This window comes from Salmo trutta, chromosome 32, assembly GCF_901001165.1.
Source record: "Salmo trutta chromosome 32, fSalTru1.1, whole genome shotgun sequence".
Classification (NCBI taxonomy): Eukaryota; Metazoa; Chordata; class Actinopteri; order Salmoniformes; family Salmonidae; genus Salmo; species Salmo trutta.
This window is the reverse complement of record NC_042988.1, coordinates 17,875,923-17,896,028: the sequence shown is the minus strand read 5'-3', so window position 1 is coordinate 17,896,028 and position 20,106 is coordinate 17,875,923. Positions and strand designations below refer to the sequence as shown.

Below are 20,106 nucleotides of genomic sequence, written 5' to 3'. Positions count from 1 at the left end.
CGAAATTTGGCTCTAGGTCTGGTTGTCATTGGGCCCATTCGGGTTAAATTTTTCTCGGATCCATTCGAGTGCGGGTTACCCTTTCAAAAAAAATGTGTTTGGGCATTCCGAGTGGTGCAGCGGTCTAAGGCACTGCATCGTCCGGCTGTATCACAGCCAGGCACAATTGGCCCAGGTTCGTCCAGGGTTCGGAGGGTTTGGCCGGCCGGGATTTCCTTGTCCCATCGCACTCTAGCGACTCCTTGTGGCGGAAAATGCCTGCAAGCTGACCACGATCGCCAGCTGGACGGTGTTTCTTCCGACACATTGGTGCGGCTGGCTTCCGAGTTAAGCGAGCAGTGTGTCAAGAAAGAGGGGTTTGGCAAGGTCGTGTTTTGGAGGATGCATGGCTCTCGACCTTCGCCTCTCCCGAGTCTGTAGTGTAGTTGCAGTGATGGGACAAGACTAACTACCAATTGGATTTCGCAAAATTGGGGAGAAAACGGGGAAATTGGCCTTGGGTCTGGGTCCAACTTTTAGGACCCGTGAAGATCTCTAGTGTGGGGGTAAACCTCATTCGAAAAGCACCATAATTGCATATTTCCACTAGGGACTTACCTCAGTGTTTTACCAAAAAGGCTCAGACTTGTGTTTCCAAATCCACAGCCCTGCTCCAAAAAAAATAAGACTAGAGTCTACATTAACATATTCACTGGCAACACACTGGTGCTGTAATGGAAAAAACCAGACACAGGTTAAGCCTAGTCATGAACTGAAAATAGCCATTGAAAGTACTTCTTAGTCCAGGACAAGGCTCAATCTGTGTCTGGGAAACCGCCTCTATTATAGCTAAGGTATACTATATTCACAGTGCTGAATTGTGTAGTATTTTAACTGTATTACTGGTACAGTAACTATAAAAAGGGCTGAATTAAATCTAATTAAGACTTTCAAAAAAAAGAAATTAGAACAAAGATTTTATTCATATTTATTAAATATTAATTTACCACAGGAAATATCCTAAAATCTCTTTTTAATCTTGCACGCTATGAAACTGCAAGCATTCAAATCACCTAATACAAAACCAACTTTAAAATCAAAACAAATATGGAAATCAGTGAAGCGGAATTCACCACTTCAGATTACATTAAATAACGCCTGTCAATGGGTTTCTACATTTAATTGTTTGCAGTGTCTGAACAAAATTTGCATTCTTATGAAGTCAATCATTGACAGTGTTTCAAAATGGAAAATAAATAGCTAGGCCAATAAAACAAAGCAGTTCAGGTTTTGGACTTGCTGAAGACAACTTAAAATGAATTACAATGTACAAAGGAACGGTTCCATTTAGAGACTGCATTAAATACTTGGGAATTTAAGACTGAATTGATTTTTAAAAGCCACACAACTGACAAACTTAAATGCTGCTGGCATTACACGGGTCATCTTCATACATGGGGTTCATTGACATGAAAAAATGAAACAGAACGGCAAACCTTTGTAACAGTTATGTTTGATTTAGTATGTAATGGAGCATTTTCATGAGGCATCTTTGGCGATTAACTTCAGTAGACAGATCAGAGAGAATTCATCAGCAAAATGTTAGCAAAGTTAAGGTTGAGCAAATGACGAATTGGTATAACAAGTTGGTTAATGTGCTCTAAACCGCATACACCATGGGTTAAAGTTGCAATGATCAAGAGCCAATCCTGTTTCAAATCAGGGGTTCCTTCATCTGCATCAAATAATTTTAAAACAAAGCCTAGACATGTCTCACCTGACCAGTCTCTCCCTTTACATTGACAACTCCAACATTCACCTGGGAGCAACATACAAGACGGACGACTGTACAGCACAGGTCCAAGAGTGACAAAACATTGAGACGCACAGTACAACCCTACTTTAGTGCTTCAACAATAATTTACCTTTCATTTAAAACCTCCAACCACATGTTAATTGGTATGACTAGTTGTGAAACCCTTAGATTGGGGAGGGGGGAATGGAAAAACTATTTTAGGCTTCAGATTAACAAAAGATAATTGATGGGAGATTAAATGATTAGTTTGATACAGTGGGTTTATCAGAGAACGAAAGGCTCTGCATTCAACCAGGCAGCTACTGCCCACCCTCTCTCCATTTTATAATATAGTGCATATGTACACCTCTATATCACATTATTTACACACAGGCCCAAACCAAGTTCCTTTAAATACATGTGGGTTTGACAGCGCTATTGCCATTCATCTGAATATATTGTCACTGAAGTCAACGAAGACCATATGCTAGTGGACAAAAATAGGCATTGCATTTCTACTTTCATTACACCCTACTGCAACTACAAAAACTGAGACAGTTAGCTCTTCAGTTCATCACTGACAAGCAAAATAAACTGACATGAAAATAAACGTTGATTTGATAGCAAGATTAATCATCTTGGCACCATGACCAATGGAAGTAGCCAATCCAATCTCCAAAGTAATCCCATGAATACTTTGATTCTAACTTACTAAGTACTAATTTACTTTAAAGTGACGAGAAGACAACGAATGCAATGAATAGGTGGTCATGGCCCCCCAAAGCCAATTTAAAAACAGTCACACTTAAAGACTTAGCTGCAATATCCTCAAACACACAATGTACCATTTAAGTGGCAAAATGTAGATACAAAATGGCAAGAGTTTTAGCCAAATGTAATAACTTGAATCAGATAATGGTAAACATTTCTCAAATTACATTTGTCATTGTATTCTGTCATTTCAAATGAAAAATCACACCCTTGCTTTAAGATGCTATGGAGTGCAGCATTTTGATGTATAAGTGAAAGCGTGGAGTGTCTACAATACTACTACATATAGCGCTAGTGTACAGCCGTCTGGACACTATATTGTGCGTTCATTTTGTAAGAGGAGGTCCCTCAAGCTGTGCGTGGAGCCCTGGAATTAGCAAGGACAGAGGGGCAGCACAAAGCCAGACGGGGATATGGACAGGCAAGGGTCTGATTAGCTAGCTAACTTATATGGACACACACACATGGAAAGTAATGGCAAGACTAGTACAACACAGCAGTATGTAGCATTTTACTCCCACCTACAGAAACACACAGAAAAGGGCTGCTAGGATCTAATATAATTTCATGCAATAGCCCTCAAATAGAAACAAATGGAGCATGTGGAGAAAACAGCGGTAGAGAGTTAAAGTGTGGAATGCAAAGGAGTGACAAACGGTACACCAAATTCCGTGGGTTAAAATTGATTTTGGGTCAAGAGAAACGCCAGAAAAGGAAAACCCTACAACAAAAGTCCATGCATACGCTACACTCAGTAGAAGGATTGACCTTGTCACTACAACCTGGTCCTGGGGCCACAGAATCTAATGGTTCCATTGATGCCTTTAATCTACTATATGAACAGTTATTAGGCCTGGGTAACCAGGTTAGGCCACTTGCTCTCTAATCAACAACTAAAACGGATCAATTCAGGTAAGTCACAGGAAAAATGTGCAGCTCCTGAGGCCCACTAGAACTATGGTGGACTTAACTAAACAAATATTCACATTCATCTTCACTAGCAGTAATATTGAACTAAAAAGAGTTGTAAATCCTGGGAATGAGAGGGATACATTCAGTGAATTAAAATGTGCAACTGGGTTAACCAGCTCTGTCTGTGTTGGAGGAAACAAGTGGAGGTCCAGGTACACAGCTTAACACAACAACTACAACAGGGAAAGGAATGTGAGCAGGATTCAAGCTACAGACCAGATATAGAGAGCTAGCAGTGTGTTTGTGAGGTAAGAGTGAATTGAATACTGCAGCACTACAGTCAATGGCAAGAAGCGTGACAAATGTGATTTCTACACAAACGGAGTACTGCCAACAAGAGCAGTGCTGCCTAGAATAGGAACACTTAAATGCTATGCTGAAACAAAGACAAGGGTTCTTGTGTGTGTTATGTCAGAGCTTGTGTGCGTATACGGCTCTACCTGTCTGTGGGGAGAGCATTGACAGTAATCCTGTATGTGTGCGCGAGTATTTCATCTGTACAGCGGCATGAGGTGCGTTTACGCTAGGCAGGCTGCTACCACCCATTTCCCACCTCTGTGCAGCCCCTCCCCCTCAGTATCTCCAGGCCCGCTTCTCTCTGTGCTCCTCCGCCCCTGCGGACCCCCCTAGGTCCCTTCAGTTACTGAAGCTCCTTCATCCTGTTGAGGGCGCTGCCGGCGTGGAACCACTCAACCTGGTTCTCGTTGAAGGTGTGGTTCAGGGTGATGATGTCCTGGCTGCCGTCACCGTGCTTCACCACTCCCTTCAGGGGCTAGAGGAGAAAGACAGCTGGCCTGTAAGGCATCCGTGTAAAATACTCATACTACCAAATCCCATCCCCATTATATGGAGGGCGGTAATTTGGGTGGCTGAATGGTCAATGACGCTCACCTTGCCGGGGGCAAAGGTTGCGAGGCCTGTGATGGAGATCTTGTCATCGGGGCGGATTTTGTCATAGTCGGTGGGGTCGGCAAAGGTCAAGGGCAGCATACCCTGCTTCTTCAGGTTAGTCTCTGAGAAGAGGACAGAATGGCAATGAGGAGAAAAGAAAGAAAACAAGACAGAAAAAAAGAAAGTGGGGAACAAGAGGGAGCTTGGGGAATTGGCTCGTATCGAGCTCCATTGTGTAAACAGAGAGGCCTTCTACCACAGCGGGGCAGATCCATTACATGCCAAGTCAAGGTCATAGAGAACAATGTGCACATTCAAAGTGTGTGGGAGATCTTGTTTCTAACCATGTTTCCCCTCTTGTGCAATGAGTCTCATGATAGCTACATGAGCTCTGTCTCAACACACAGTCTCAGATTGAGCAGGTTCCCACCAAAAGCTTTTCCTCTCATGCTACCCACCCACATGCCCCGCCACACCCCTATACCCTCTCCTCTCTCTTGGTGACTCCACATATAACCGCTAAGTGTACCGTGGATCCTGGCGAAGCTCTTGACGAGGATGACCCTGCCTCCCAGGTGTCTGGGCTCCAGGGCTGCGTGCTCTCTGCTCGAGCCCTCCCCATAGTTGTCATCCCCCACAACCACCCACGACAGACCGTTAGCCTGGCGGGAGCAGAGAGGGAATATTTCTTAAAATCAGATTCTAATTTAAATATTGTCATTCTGGGACAGCCCAACAGTACACAGCCTCTATAGGTCCCCCCCTCCAGTTACTGTCTGTCACACCTTGTAGTGGCGAGCCACGTCAGGCACGCCCCCGTACTCTCCCGTCAGCCGGTTCTTGATCTTGTTGACCGCATCGTTCTCGATGTTGATTGCTCCAATGAGCATGTTGTTGGAGATGTTGTCGAGGTGACCGCGAAACTTGAGCCAGGGGCCAGCGGCACTGATGTGGTCTGTGGTGCACTTGCCTTTCACCTGCAGAACAGGAAGGAAGAAAAGAGACCGTGGCGTAAATGGCCATCCAAATGTGGCACCACATGCCTGAACAACCATCTGCCAACTCAGTGGTTTCTAAGTCTCTAATAATTAGAACGTAATGCCACCGTTGAATGCCTCTCAATTCCAACCATGGTCCTTGGTGGAGGATAAAACTCAGCCAAACAGTGAGAAGAGGCCTTCCTCATCATATAGCTGTCTTGACATCTCCTCTACACCTCTCCCCTTCCCTCACCTTGATCAGCACTTGCAGGTCCTCAAGGTCCTTGCCATTCCACTTGTCAAAGGGCTCCAGCAGCTGCAGGCGGGTGCTGGTGGGGCTGACGTCCACCATAACGGAGCCGCTTTCGGCAGGGGGGTGTTGGTAGGTGTCCTGGCCGGGGTCAAAGTCACGGGCAGGCAGCTCGTCACCGTTGGGTGGCTCCAACTTGAATTTCTCACCATTGGCCGCGGTGAGGTAGTCAGTCTCAGGATCAAACTTCAGGGTACCAGCGATGGCCAAGGCTGTGACAATCTGTATAGGAAGAGAGGGTTATCAAGGCAGTTACAGGGGGACATAGTGTGGACGTCATAATGGTGTGTGTGTGTTGTAATTATTGGTACCTCAGGGGATGTGACGAAAGCATGAGTGGCAGGGTTGGCATCATTCCTGGAAGTGAAGTTCCTGTTGTAGGAGGTGACGATAGTATTCTTCTCCCCCTTCTTCACATCCTTCCTGTCCCACTGGCCAATGCAGGGTCCACAAGCATTAGCAAGGACCACTCCACCCACATCCCTCAGGATCTTAGACTGAAGGAGAAAAAAGCAATGTACCTACAAATCAAGTAAAGGGCAACTAGTTTGGCAATGGACTTTTTTCCAAAAGGTTTGAACTCACAAAGCCATCCCTCTCGATGGTGGCGCGGATCTGCTCAGAGCCGGGGGTGACTGTAAACGCAGCCTTGCACTTCAGGCCTTTGTCTAGGGCCTGCTTGGCCAGGGAAGCAGCACGGCCCATGTCCTCATAGCTGGAGTTGGTGCAGCTGCCAATCAGACCTAGTGGGACCACCGGAAATCAGGTTAATAAAGACAGGAGAAACGCAGGCGATTTTAACAGTCATGTAAATATGCCTGCAAATGTATGATAATGAAATGTTACTGTACTTTCCTATTATAAGGCTTTCCTTGAATATTAACAGAGAGCAAAATGTAGACTTTTCAAGGCAGTGTTAAAGATACCGTGTGACCACTGGTGCTGATACTGACCCACTTTGACCTCCAGGGGCCAGCCGTTCTTTTCAGCCACAGCACCAATCTCAGACACTGGGTGGGCCAGGTCAGGAGTGAAGGGCCCGTTGATATGGGGCTTCAGCTGCCAGGGACAGACAAACAGCATTGACAATGTGTGTTATTTCTTGAAAAGATATTCTATAAATACAAGTAATGGATGTCAGCCTAATAACAGAGTGGACTCACCTCACTCAAGTTGATCTCAATGACCTGGTCGTACTTGCAGCCTTTGTCAGGGACCAAGTCATCCTTATGCTTGTCAGCCAGGGCAGCGATGTCTGAAAGTAGATGGAAAAAGTTAGAAAGAGAATACAAAAATGCTAAAGGACTATGCTGTATGTGTATCAGTGGCTGCGAGACTGACACGGAACATATTGTGAAATAACAGGCTTTAAAAATATTCCAGAATGTCTTATTGTGAGTGCTAACCTGCACGTCCAGTCTTATTCAGGTAAGTCTTCATGCGGTGGTTGTAGGGGAAAACAGAGGTGGTGGCCCCAATTTCAGCTCCCATGTTGCAGATAGTTGCCATACCTGCAACCAGGAGGTGGGAAAAGTCACATCAAGTTTTTATGCAAACTTGCACCAAATCAAGACCAAACCACTGGACAAACTCAACTGAAACAAGCAGTGTTAAAACAAACAGCGTAGAGTAGTTTACTCACTAGTTCAGGTAAACCTTACTATCTTTTGGCCTCACCGGTGCAGGAAATGGAGTCGACGCCTGGGCCATGGTACTCCACAATGGCTCCAGTGCCCCCCTTCACTGTCAGGATCCCAGCCACCTTCAGGATAACATCCTTGGGAGAGGTCCAGCCCGATAGACTACCAGTCAGCTTCACTCCAATCACCTGATGGGGAGGAAGGAGTCATTACTACATTTGTGAAAGGTCTGTTTTTTTTTATTTTTATACATGTAGGAAGGAGATAGATCCATGAGTGGGTGAAGAGAATGTAGTGAGGTGGTTCACTGTCATAGCAGCTCACATTGGGACACTTGAGCTCCCATGGAATACCAGCCATGACGTCCACAGCGTCAGCGCCACCCACTCCGATGCAGATGGAGCCCAGGCCGCCCCCATTAGGTGTGTGGGAGTCTGTGCCAATGAGCAGGACTCCTGGGTAGGCATAGTTCTCTAGAATTATCTGTCAAGGGTAAGTGAAATCTGTTAGCCAATGCACAACAATCCTTTGACGTATTGATCTCAATAACGTCAAGATCTGAATGTATAACAGGTTTGATATCATGCGTGAACAATGTATTCTGCTACTCGTTTCACAGCAGTATTCCTGAGCTCCAATCTAGTTGTTAGTCTAATTTCAGAAGTGGATATTGTTCAAATACAAAATGAGTCTCATGGCAGCTCAATCTAACCAGTTATCCTTTATTGTACCAGTATAGTTCCAGTACCTGGTGAATGATTCCAGAGCCTGGTTTCCAGAAGCCAACTCCATATTTGGCTCCAGCTGTCGCCAGGAAGTTGTAAACCTCCTGATTCACTTCCTGGATTAAAAAGGACCAGGGAGAAGAGGTTGGCGTGTCAGTTGAGGATAATATATTTTTAGCTGGTAGTCCCCTTTATGTAACCTTCACAGCACATATTTGGCTGCAAACCTTAATTCCCCTTTAATCCCTGTTCCTCAATTTGACCTCTGTACAATTGGATGTAGTAAGTGTCACCCATGCTAAATATTCCTCAGGGCTTCGCTTTGTCTAAAAATATAATGTGATTCTGTGTGTGTGTGTGTGTGTGTGTGTGTGTGTGTGTGTGTGTGTGTGTAGCAGTTAACCAACATTCCCTCTCATTTGGGTCATCTTGGCCCCAATGCAATACTTATGGTAGGCCGTCATTGTAAATAAGAACTTGTTCTTAACTGACTTGCCTAGTTAAATAAAGGTTAAATAAACATTTGGTTACCCCTAGGAACTCGTGATACCATGGAAAAGATGATCCCTCTGTAGAACACCCTAAATCTCAGCCAACAGAAATCAGCTGGACAGCCCAAAAACATCTGGACAGGCCCTTGAGTTTCCTCTGCTCCCTACTGACCTTGGCCCTTTTTAGATCCTCGACCCCTCCGATCTGCGCCTCAATCAGGTGGTCACAGTGGATGGTTGAGGGCACGGCCACTTTGGGCAGGCCGCTGCTGATGAACTGTAGCATGGCCATCTGGGCCGTGGCGTCTTGCATGGCCACACGGTCCGGACGCAGACGCAAGTAAGTGCGGCCCCTGGCGATGTCCTGCCCCATAGGGTCATCCAGGTGACCGTACACAATCTTCTCCGACAAGGTGAGGGGGCGATTGAGCCTGAGGTGAGAGGAGGGCGGGGATTGGAGGCCAGTGTGGTTAGAATTCAACTTCTAAAATACATTTAAAAAAGGTTAACTCACTAGGAGGAATGCTTTGTAATCTAAATTTAGCTCAGTGTGGCCAGTGTTGCGGAACATGAGAAGTCAACACGCTAACATGTCAAAGGATTTAGTGAGCAGTTGTAATGGGCATGTCATAGTAGTAGTGGTTATTAACAGAGGAACACTGAGGAGCGCTGGGTGTGAGGTTGAAAAGGCAGCTACTGACCTCTTGCGCACAATGTCAATGTTCTCATGCAGCTTCTCATAGCTGATGCTGGTGCCAGGCTCAAAGCGGCTCATGGCCACCTTGGCTTTGGCGTTGAAGGCTGCCGAAACATGGAGACGCCTTGCCCCTTCTCCAAGGACAAGCTAAAGGAAAGGGGGGGTGGGTACATTTTTAGTAATGATACATCAAACTTGGAAACATGTTCATCATCATGGAAGAGGATAGAGGGGCTTTAAAGTTCCTAATCATTGCAAACAGTCTCCTCAAACTCAACTCTGGACCTCAAAGCCAGTTCCACTGCATTCTCATTACTGCACCAGGTGGGTGCAATTATCAGGTAGATCAGAAAACCAGCAGGTTCCAGACCTTGTAGAGTAAGAGTTGAATTCCCCCGACCTAGTCTATAGCCTAATGACCAGAAAGTTTAAACAGAGACATATAGGATTCATACTCTCAGAGAACAAGATAAAGTTTCACTTGACTCATGTTCAAAGTGTTAGGCTCTGTTATTATGGGGGTAATTTCAAGTAAACATGTTGGCATTATCAGAGGCCCAGACAGACAACATTATGGATTTTCATGCTGGTTCAAGAATCCCAAAGCCCAATCAAAAAAACAGTAAAAAACAAGGCCACCATAAAATGACTCATCTACAATCTACATGCGCTCCATGTGACTTTTATGTTCCATCACCTCCTACACAATGGAGACTGACAGCAAGACTAATAAAGTAAAGACTAGATCATTGCATTACACTAACTAAGTAAATATGTCAGCCAGCTACTTGTCACTCAATTTCCCAAAATACACAGCACCTAAAGTTTACAATGAGTAGCCTAAGTGTTGGGTAAATTAGTGTTTAGCCCTAAAGGAGACACCTACTCCCTACACATTAGCACAGACAATTTTGTGACAGCTCAAGTAGCCTAACCTAGCTATGATTTTCAACATGGCATCATCAACACAGCCAATCGTCCTCAATAAGATGTTAATCAGCCTGTCTAACATGAGTTATCTAGAGTGAAAAGACGTAAGCAAATGGAATATCACAACCAACTGAGAAAAATCAGTAATGTTAATTTGCCGAATCAAATATAAATCTACCTCATATTAGCAGGCCCTTGGTCAAATATCTTTACAGACGTAGCAGAACAGTATTGGACAGTGTCCATTCAGATAATGTCATTCGGTTTTTATAAGATCATATTCAATTACATTTCTAAATGTGGTGCCGCATTGTCCGACACCGTGATTTGACTAAATCTGTTATTAGACGTGGAAATCAGACAAGTGCGCACTTAATTTCAGTAACCTTGAATCACCTTGCAAACAACTGGACATTTGGTGCAATTTGAAGTATCCAGTTTATTACATTTCGACAACACATTGCATTATAAACCAGCATTATAGATAAAGAGTTATTATACACTTCCCAGACTAACTTATAGCCGTTGCACGGAGCGCTAGTTAGTAGCGTTAAACAGTCTACTGGGACACCGCGACCAAACGACATAGCTGCTAAGATGGATTGTTTACAATATTGATGATTTAAAAAAATATCGTTGTGGACAACAATATCTCGTAATTCATTTTTACCTGAACATTTGTACTTGATGCATAGTGTTGAATATATTTATTAGTATAAAATAAAGTTGTACTTACCCGAAGCCGAGTGACAGTCATACAGTAGGACGCCATTTTGTTCACTTACAAAGCTGTGTTGCTGTCAGGAACCCCAACTTAAACGCGTCCATTATTTTTGTCCTGACAGGTGTGTTAAAACTGCCTACAAGTGTATATCTCTGTGAATCCTTACGACTGATCTAATAACGCAAATATAATATTTCCATATAAAATAAAATAAAAATACATACAGAAATTATCAAATTAAAGTGGTTCCAATAATGTAAGATGTTGATGTTTTTGTTTAGTACTTATCTGTAAGGTTGTTGTCATCAGCTCCCTATGCCTAGTTACCGTACAGTTGATACAATTTTACAGTTTAAAAGGGGCTATTATTTTACCTAACTAGGCAAGTCAGTTACGAATAGATCCTTATTTACAATGACGGCCTAGGAACAACAACCGCCTTGTTCAGGAGCAGAACGAGAGATTTTTACCTTGTGAGCACGGGGATTCGAGCCACCAACCTTTCGGTGACATGCCGAACGCTCTAACCACTAGGCTATCTGCCGCCCCATAAGGCTACCTGCCGGTTATGAGTTTTACTGATGCAAATTAATTGGACATATTTACATAGTAGTCTATATATAGTCTGACAAAACCACTGAAGACAATGACTGTGATGTGGCACAGCAGTAATATAATGACGTTCCTGAAGAAGGTATTTTGACAGAGAACTTGGAATCTATAAAACAATTTATAATAATTACTTTCAAGAATAGTCATTACTCAGTATATTTCTTTCAGTACCTGTCCTGGTCCTGGACCAATGATGTGTCCAAATATTTTCCTTTTTAATCACTCTCCTTATGTGGCTATAGATTGTTGTTGCATATTGAAAAATATAGCATATAAAATAAAATAAAAATACATAAAAAATTATATCAACAGTTAGAAAACAATTCTTAATGTTTGAAAAGTAGGGTTCACTCCGGGGGAGAAAGTATAAAAAAGTAGAAACCATGCCAATCTTACATGGTAACTTTACAGCCTTATGAAATTTTATCTGCAGAATGATTTCCCAAAACAAGTCTCAGCGGGAAGTTCAAGCAAATATTGTAAATAACGCTATATGGTTGGAACGACATTACCCACAACTCCTGCAAAATGTCATATCACTTACTTGCTGACTGGACATCCTTGCAGCCCAATAAAATACGGGTCCTCCCCCTTCTCAGCCAATAGGGACTCTGTTGCTATCACCGCTTATATTTTTAGCAATGGCACAGTACTTACTTGGAGTTACAAATATCCGTTCGCCAACTAAACGAGGATTTCGCTTTCTGGTTTTGCAGAGCCATGGATGTAATTGTGTGGCTCATAGGTGGGGAAAAATAAAGAAAATGCATTTTATTATTTACCATCGTTGTTCTTACCAATATGTTCAATCATAACTACCAGCATTTACAATCCTCAATTACCCGTAACCTATTTCATATGATTTACTTATTTTGAAACTATAGGCTTATTACTGAGTGTCGACGAGGTGTGTATGAGTTTATTTGATAGTGTACATTATAAAAGTATTAAGAAAGTAGTCCCTATTCAGACCAACGTCATAGAACAGGGGGTGTGGGCGAAATGGTCCTGTATAAATCCGCAAGGTTGTCAAACACTAAAGTTTTCTCGGGCAGTTTTAGTCAACCTGTCGGTTGTGGAAATGGAGGCCGTATGAAGAGAATACGTTTCAATACCCATTTAACACACCACATTATATCTGCCTCTAAACAACTACCTTGAAAAGCCACATCACCTTCAAATGCAATGTAAAATACGGGAATTAAAACCGCAGGAACTGAACACAAGCTGCATTAGTAAGTATACACAGCGTCCGCATATAAACATGTATGGCATTGACATACATTTTTATGTATCTGCCATAACCGTACATTTGGCTAGATGGTGCATCCTCATAATTTAATCAAAGAGGCTTTAGGACTCTCCAAAGATGCCCTGCCTTTTGAGAAACGGACTCTGTAATTGGCTCTGTCATCCATTTTAGATTTTGTTTTTATTTTTAGACAGACCCACTCAAAGTCGTATCTGAGATTGGAGTTGTGAATATTCTTCTCATATACAGCTAATCATTTCTTCCTGTTTTCGGGCAGGACCAATTTATTATTGAGCTGTTGTAGTCCTGCTCATCGGTCGATATAATGACATGAGACTGCAACATTCACCACTTTAGTCTCCTTACAAATTGGCACTGTAAAGAAATGATAAGGTCTTCCAGTTTGTTAGAAGAATAGTATGTGTCCTTATTGCTGAAAGGTGGAATTGCCATCACGTAGAGAAGTAAATATTGGACCTTTGGCATAGGCTTCACCACGGCACTTCAAAGCCATATAGGCTACTCTGTCATTGCACACCATCACTCTTGCTTTACTGTATGTAGCTTATTGTTTTGCTTGAGCTAACCAATTTTGCCTACATATTGTAGACATTGTTTTCACACCCCTTATCATCAACATCCTGTTTGCTACTTTTTCTCTTTATTCTATTATTTTCTATTAGGCTACCTGCCCATAAGTTATTTAGGGGAATGTGTTCTGTTACTGTATACAGGTATAGTATTCACTTGAATAAGCTTGCTACGTTGTTACAATGAGTGGACAGATGTGTGTTTTATGGTGGTGATGATGCACTGTAAACAATATGTCAACTATCAGATTAGGTCATGTAACCTACTGTTGGCTTGTGCAGTCTACTTAGTAGTAGGACACAACTATGACAAACAAACATGTTCATGGTTGAGTAATGCTGCATTAACTAATACAGTATATGCATTATAGGTCAATTGTCAAAATTAACTAAGATACATGACAGGTTTTACTTTGTACTGTACATAGTCCCAGCTACATATGAAATGATGAAAGAACAGCTTTGTAGGGATGACATTGGATGACATTGAATATTGGAAATGACTATGGTGGTTAATGCTTTTTGAAGCTGTACTGTAAACTTCATTATCATTGATTTAAATGTAGTCAAAGGTGAAAGTTTGTTTGCTGTCTGCCAAACATCTCCTATTGAACGGTTTCACACCTCTCCAAATGAGTTTCTTCATAGATTTAACACAAGTAAAACACTGTCTTAAATGACAAGCGAAGTCAGGTTGTGTATTGTATCTTGTTCTTGCCCATCTTCTAGCCATCGACGCAATGTTCAGCCTGCAAACAGAGTAGCTATATCTCGTAGCAATAATTATATATATTTTCTCAACCTAATCTGATTCACAATATAACATTCATCGTCCTTGATGCATACATTATAACCATGTTCTCGTAGATCTCAAGTATACAGTTGTTCAATTTAGCTTGCTGGGTAATCCTGGCTGCTGGGCAATGTTTATGGTGCGTAGGTGGACTATGTATTGCACGTGTTGTGATGACGTTAATAGTGCTGCACGGTGGGAAATGGTGTCCTTTATGCACTGTAGCCAGTACCGTGCCATTTACAGTATGCAAAACATGCCTACATGTGAACTGTACGCCCACAGCCTACTCTCGCACCTACACTGTTTGATTTGGAACTTTCTCTAATTGTGTAATCCTGAGTAGTGAAGCATCTGGCAGAAGCAGATTATCATGGCTTTCTGCCTTGATCACTGCATCTGTTACTCCCCTCCATGTTGGCTGGCTAACCCATTCACTCTCTCATTATCCCTTCTGTTGAACCTATTTGGTCTGCCTTTTACCTTCCTAGAAATAACACCATGTTTTTATTTTTCCACCAGTTGGACTCCATCTCGTTACCTGGCAACTGAAAACAACTGGTTGGACTAGTTTTTGTCTTCCTGGCCACCAAGTCTGTCCATGTTGACCACCCAGCAAGAGGTTTAAAGATTCTGCCGGATTTCAACTTACCTGCAGTACGTGTAGTGGAGAAGAAAACATCAGACTCTACAAGCCAGAGATAAATGTTCCAGTATAGTCTCATTTTGGGCTTGATTTCAATACGTGGCTATCGAGACTGCATTGGCCAGGTACAGTCATGCACCTAGAGGTAAAGGTAGCTCTGAATTTCATTGTGTCTTACCTGTACAACAAACTGCCCCGTCGTCGTGCTGACCTCTTCGGGGAGGAGTTGGAGCGGATACTGTTGTCGCGCTATGAAGGCCACTGGTACCCTGAAGCTCCTCTGCGGGGCTCTGCCTTCCGCTGCCTGCACCTAGGGGCCCCCAGGGACCCAGTGGTGGAGCTAGCTGCCAGGAGAAGTGGACTGGACACAGAGGAAGTGCGTGCCAATGTCCCCCCTGAGCTGAGTGTGTGGATCGACCCCTATGAGGTGTCCTACCAAATCGGGGAGAAAGGAGCCGTTAAGGTCCTGTACTTGGAGGATCCATCCGGCTTAGGTGGGGAAGGCGAAATGGTGGAAGTAGTAAGTGGAGTGAGTAAAGGGGACATGGAGGTAGAGGAGGCCAAGAGCTTAGGCTTCAACCCTGAGGCTCAGGTGTTTGTTCCAATTGGAGCCCAGATATCTCCAGTTCTGCTTCCTTCCCTCTCCAGCTCACCCACACCTCTCTCGGCCTCATCCTGCCCAGTGATTTTCAGCTATCCCAGCTCCAGCACACCCACGAACCCAACGGCCCACTCTAACACATCCACACCTTCCCCTCCAAATGGGGCACTCCCTTACCTCCCCTCTCAGCAGCCAACGACCGCACTGCCCAGCACCCGTCTACCGCTGCAGCCCATCACCTTCACCATGGCCAGTTTCGCCGCCACAAAATTTGGCTCCACCAAGATGAAGAAGTGTGGCGGTTCTGGATCAGCTGGTGGCTCGGGTGTAGGCGTGCCCCCGCCACAGAGGATGCTCACCCGTTCCCCCACCAACATCTCTCCCCCAGGGCTGCTGAAACACAAGCCCCTCTCAGTCTCCCTGCACTCCCTGGGGGCTCAGATCCCCAGCCAGCTCTCCCCTAATGCCAAAGAGTTTGTTTACCCGGCATCCCCTGGGCCCATATACTTTGACAACGATGCTCCGCCCATACTACCACACTCAAGCCCCTTCCAGCACCCTCACCCTGCCCACTCTCACCCCTCATTTGACCCATTCTCCAGCCCCCCACCTGGTCCAGCTGTTGGCATCATTGGTGGTAGCGGTGGGATTTCTTACATTGAGAAGCCCTCATTTGTGGAGGGTATAGGGGGGTATAACCTGCAATATCCCAGCCAAGCCTTCCAGCCGGTGGTGTTGGCCAACTAAGCCTTTCTTATGAGTATTTCTGTTGCAGCAGTAGGGCAGTAATGCTCAAGTATGTTTTGGGAAAATTGTTCTTACTGATACTACAGTGTAGAATTTGTTTTATTACTACTACAACCTCCAATATATTTTTCAATATGATTATTTCCATATCATTAATGTTCAGTTTTTTTGTTGTGGAATTTGATTTCAGTTTCTCTAACCAGAGGAGTAACCAGCCTCCTATTGCACAGACATCATTTTCATTGAATGTTCAGCAGAGTAAAATGCCCTTCAGCTTTGATCTATTGACAGCAGTATGGTAGTTATGCTGTGAAAAAGGACCAATGTCCTGTAAGATGGCTTTGGAAAGCTTAGTGCTTTGCAATCTGCTCGGCCTTAGTTACCAAACATGCACAGAGGGGTTTGTGCGGGTTTGGTGATGTCTTGTTCATGCTAAGAAATGTTAAATGTGCTCTTCTGTGTCTTGGGTCATTGTGAATATAGTGGGCCTGTTACTAGAGCCTTGAAACATATCACATACCATGTCTGAATCGGTTTGGCGTGAGGTATCAGGATTTGCCATTCATCAGCTCTAAAATCTGGTCATGGACCATTCTAAGAAAGGGAGCCTGTGTGTAGTGTCTTGGGAAAAGGGAGGGTTTAATGAGCAGGGTATGAGGAAATGGATCTGTCATGACAGGAAGAATTACTGCCAGGGAGGTCAGCGAACCTTAGTGAACATCTTTGTCTTCGGATATAATGACGTACTAATCTCCCACAGACACACACAGACCGAATCTGTCAGCAGTGTGTGAAGGTGAACGGGCGTTGTTGGAGGGGAATAGGATGCTGCTAAGCAATGGGGATTGTGATGAATGGCTTAGTGTGACTTTGACTATGAAGGAGAGGTCTTACTCTGCAGGGAAAGGAGGACGGGGAGGGAGTAAGGAGAGGAAAAATGGATGGCAAGACAGGGGCATCGATGACGTTTTAACACCCTTTGGCATCTTGGGTGCAATGGCTTTAGACGGACACTTTAAAACCCGGAGCACGTTTCTGTAGGATTTTAGTGGCGTTGCAGCCAAAGGCTCACGCTAGGTCCCCTGCTCTTTAATCCCTTAATTATCTCTGTTCCAGTTGCTGCTCCAGTGGGAGACCAGCATCATATAATGAGATGTTTTCCTTTTCAATTTCCAGGACTATGAATGTTAACTAAACCTGTGTTTTTGTCACTTTATGATGCCATGTCAGATCATTCTCATGTAGGTGGTGATACCCTGTCTCCATATAGGTAATAGAGGGGGCAGTAATTGTCACCAGGGTTCAGGCAGCCCCCACCTTTCCTTTTGAGCCATCCAGCACTTTATATTATTGGGCTATAGATGCCATGTGACCCCCCCAGTCATGTAAGGCGTTAAACATGATTTTTTCTTCTTATTGGCCCATTATGTTACAGCTGCATCTGCTAGGAAATGTTGGTTCTGTTCCACTGAGATTTGGATAGAAGGGGGAGTGTCCCTAGCCATCATCTGAATGTTTTCTAGATTGTGCCCGTAAACATCTGTTTATAAGCTAACATAAGTACACTGGTAATTGCTGTGATAGTCAGTCATATGCGTGTCATTCAAACTGTTTATTTATCTTTACGTCCAGGGGTTGGGAGGGGTGGATCTCTTTATAAATGTAATGGTTGTGAGGGAAGGTCATTTTTACATTTGTAATTTATTTTACATTTTCTATATTTTTCCTGTTTTTTTCAAAAGTAATTAAGTACATTTGTAAAGTTGAGAGATGTTATAAAAGTAGGAATATGTATATATTATGTTCAGGTTTCCTTTGTTTAGTTATGTGCTGAAGTTATTTTTACAAAAATAACTAAATATATATGCAAGTTGGGAATAAAAATAAAGATGTATAAAGTATTGAATGTGGATTGTACCTTGTACAGAGTTTGTCCAATAAAAGACGGGTAAATGTAATTTGTTAAATTGGGTTTTTGAAGAGCTTCAGAGATGAATGTTTACAATGGGTAGATGGAGACTGACAGCATCATTCTCAGTCTGTGTTTCTAAGGGCAGTCTGATAACTTGTGTAAGATTTATGTTCCTTCATAGTTCGTACACTTAAACCAAAATCTCCACATTTAAACCAAATCCCCTTAGTAGTGCTCATATGTTACTAATTTTGTCCCTTATTCATTCATATTCCATCTACATATTGTCCAGTGCCATACATCTTTGCTTTATACCACTAACCTTATTTGTGTGCCTGAACAGTCCTACTGACTGAATTGGCTGCCAATTTCATTCTCACACAAAGACTGAGGGAAAGCAAAAAAAACCTTCCTGCAGTCTAATCCTTGATGAGTATTCACCTCACATCCATTTTGTGGTAACATTCCCCTGCTCCCGCTACTATAGCCATAACTAAGACTGTCTTTACTCACACAGACACTGACCCTGGTCCAGTGCAATGGTGTAACTAACGCCATATTCTAGACCACAATTGTGGGGGGGGTCTTTGCCCTGATAAACCACAAATATTCCAATACATTTCTTCAAGTCAAGTGTTTCAAGCAGGTTTAGGAGGAGGATAGTCATTGAATGTTCGGTGATTATGATCAGTGACTGGTCAATCCTGGTGATGGATAGAGCTATTTTTTGTTTGTGCTTGTTTCAGTGAGATTTTTCGTTTCCAAAATCCCTACAAGTATCCCAAAGTGCTGCCGCCCCCCATTGCTTAAATAATGGTCAGATTACTCTTGGTAATCGGATGTGTGCTGTATTTAATTCCCTGTGCCTGCAAAGCAGGTCTGGAGGTTTGAGTGGGGGCTTGGAGGCCATGTTGCGGTCACTGACGGCCTGCCAATGGGAAGGCCAGAGGACTGTGACGTTTGAGGGATGGGGGCTGCTCTACTTGGAAGTTCTGATGGATTACAGGAAGACTATAGATATTGTTTCACATTGGCTTTTTGGTCACAGGATGGACTGTGTTTTGTTGCGGTATAGTGGTTGGCTGTTGGTATACGTCTTGCATTAAACATTTGTAACATTACACTATCCTCTCCAAGTGTTGTAATTAAAAATACTTGGTTTTTAAATCCACACTAAAAGCAGGCCATTCTACCACCAGGATTGAATCAAAGTGAGGAAAAACAGAGTTTTGTATTCTGTCTTTTGCTTATATCTATCTACATGTGTTTTATTTAGCACTTTGGAATATTTTGTTGTAATAAAGAATTTTCTATTTAACATTTAAGAATAAATGGATATAATTGAAAAGTAACATATATTAATATAGTACTTTCTTTTTTGCCTGTATTTTGTTATCATTTTCCTATTTTGTATCTGATCTGTACACCCTGTAGATGTATATGAACCTTTCACTACTGAAATGCAATGACCTGTTTTCTGTGCTCCCCCACTACTACTGCACTTTCTTATTGTATCAGATTCTTTTTTAAGTTTGTAATAAAACAATTGCAAAAATAAGCATGGAAAATAATACGGTTCTCTTGTCATTTTTGTCTTTCAGTTTGTCAAATGTGACAAATCCTGGCAAAATAATTATTACAAAAGGATTTAGAATAGTGTTTGATGGCCTTCTTGTGATCATGAATTCTTCTAGTATTTATGTTCCCCTGCGGTATAAAAAGCCCTCGCAAGGTTGTTGAAAATAAACATGTATTTCATAGCATTGCAATACATACGTTCTAATATTGATGTAAACAAATTGAAGCCTGATTAATAATTCAACCCAGATATGAAAATCTCAAATAGCTCATCTCACACTCTTCTACTTAGACCCCAGACAAATATTACCTAATTTCATCACCTCAAAATATGGCCGGTGCATTATGTTGACTGTTAGTATATCTGTCAGATGTTTGCGTGACTCCACTGGGCTGTGCTCTCCTATGGCGTGTCGATGTTTGGCATTAACATGCTTGGTCAGCTTGTCCTTGGCTCCCTTCTTTATCTC

At 43.0% G+C, this 20,106-nt stretch overlaps 2 protein-coding genes across 2 annotated transcripts; one reads left to right on the top strand and one right to left on the bottom strand.

Moving 5' to 3' along the window:
• Positions 1 to 946: 946 nt before the first annotated feature.
• LOC115171292 (aconitate hydratase, mitochondrial) lies at positions 947 to 11,111 on the bottom strand. The gene is made up of 16 exons (XM_029727974.1): positions 10,918 to 11,111; positions 9,256 to 9,398; positions 8,727 to 8,985; positions 8,087 to 8,179; positions 7,663 to 7,821; positions 7,376 to 7,526; positions 7,105 to 7,209; positions 6,862 to 6,953; positions 6,652 to 6,757; positions 6,284 to 6,441; positions 6,010 to 6,195; positions 5,642 to 5,920; positions 5,194 to 5,385; positions 4,938 to 5,070; positions 4,409 to 4,530; positions 947 to 4,289 (listed from the first exon to the last, which is right to left on the bottom strand). The coding sequence occupies exons 1-16, from the start codon at positions 10,951 to 10,953 to the stop codon at positions 4,158 to 4,160; spliced, it is 2,346 nt and encodes a 781-aa protein (XP_029583834.1). The 5' UTR covers positions 10,954 to 11,111; the 3' UTR covers positions 947 to 4,157.
• A 1,418-nt stretch (positions 11,112 to 12,529) lies between these two features.
• Positions 12,530 to 19,629, top strand: LOC115171291 (protein Tob2). The gene is made up of 2 exons (XM_029727973.1): positions 12,530 to 12,752; positions 14,675 to 19,629. Exon 2 carries the CDS (start codon positions 14,932 to 14,934, stop codon positions 16,144 to 16,146), a length of 1,215 nt encoding a protein of 404 aa, XP_029583833.1. The 5' UTR covers positions 12,530 to 12,752; positions 14,675 to 14,931; the 3' UTR covers positions 16,147 to 19,629.
• The last annotated feature ends 477 nt before the right edge of the window (positions 19,630 to 20,106 follow it).

What these genes read in the sequence shown, in the direction of transcription:
- LOC115171292 (XM_029727974.1), bottom strand. Translation starts at nt 10,953, where the DNA reads ATGGCGTCCTACTGTATGACTGTCACTCGGCTTCGG. An exon ending in CTTTCGTCACATCCCCTGAG is followed by an intron (nt 5,921 to 6,009) that starts GTACCAATAATT and finishes CTTCCTATACAG; the next exon opens with ATTGTCACAGCCTTGGCCAT. An exon ending in ACGTGGCTCGCCACTACAAG is followed by an intron (nt 5,071 to 5,193) that starts GTGTGACAGACA and finishes TGCTCCCGCCAG; the next exon opens with GCTAACGGTCTGTCGTGGGT.
- LOC115171291 (XM_029727973.1), top strand. Translation starts at nt 14,932, where the DNA reads ATGCACCTAGAGGTAAAGGTAGCTCTGAATTTCATTGTGTCTTACCTG.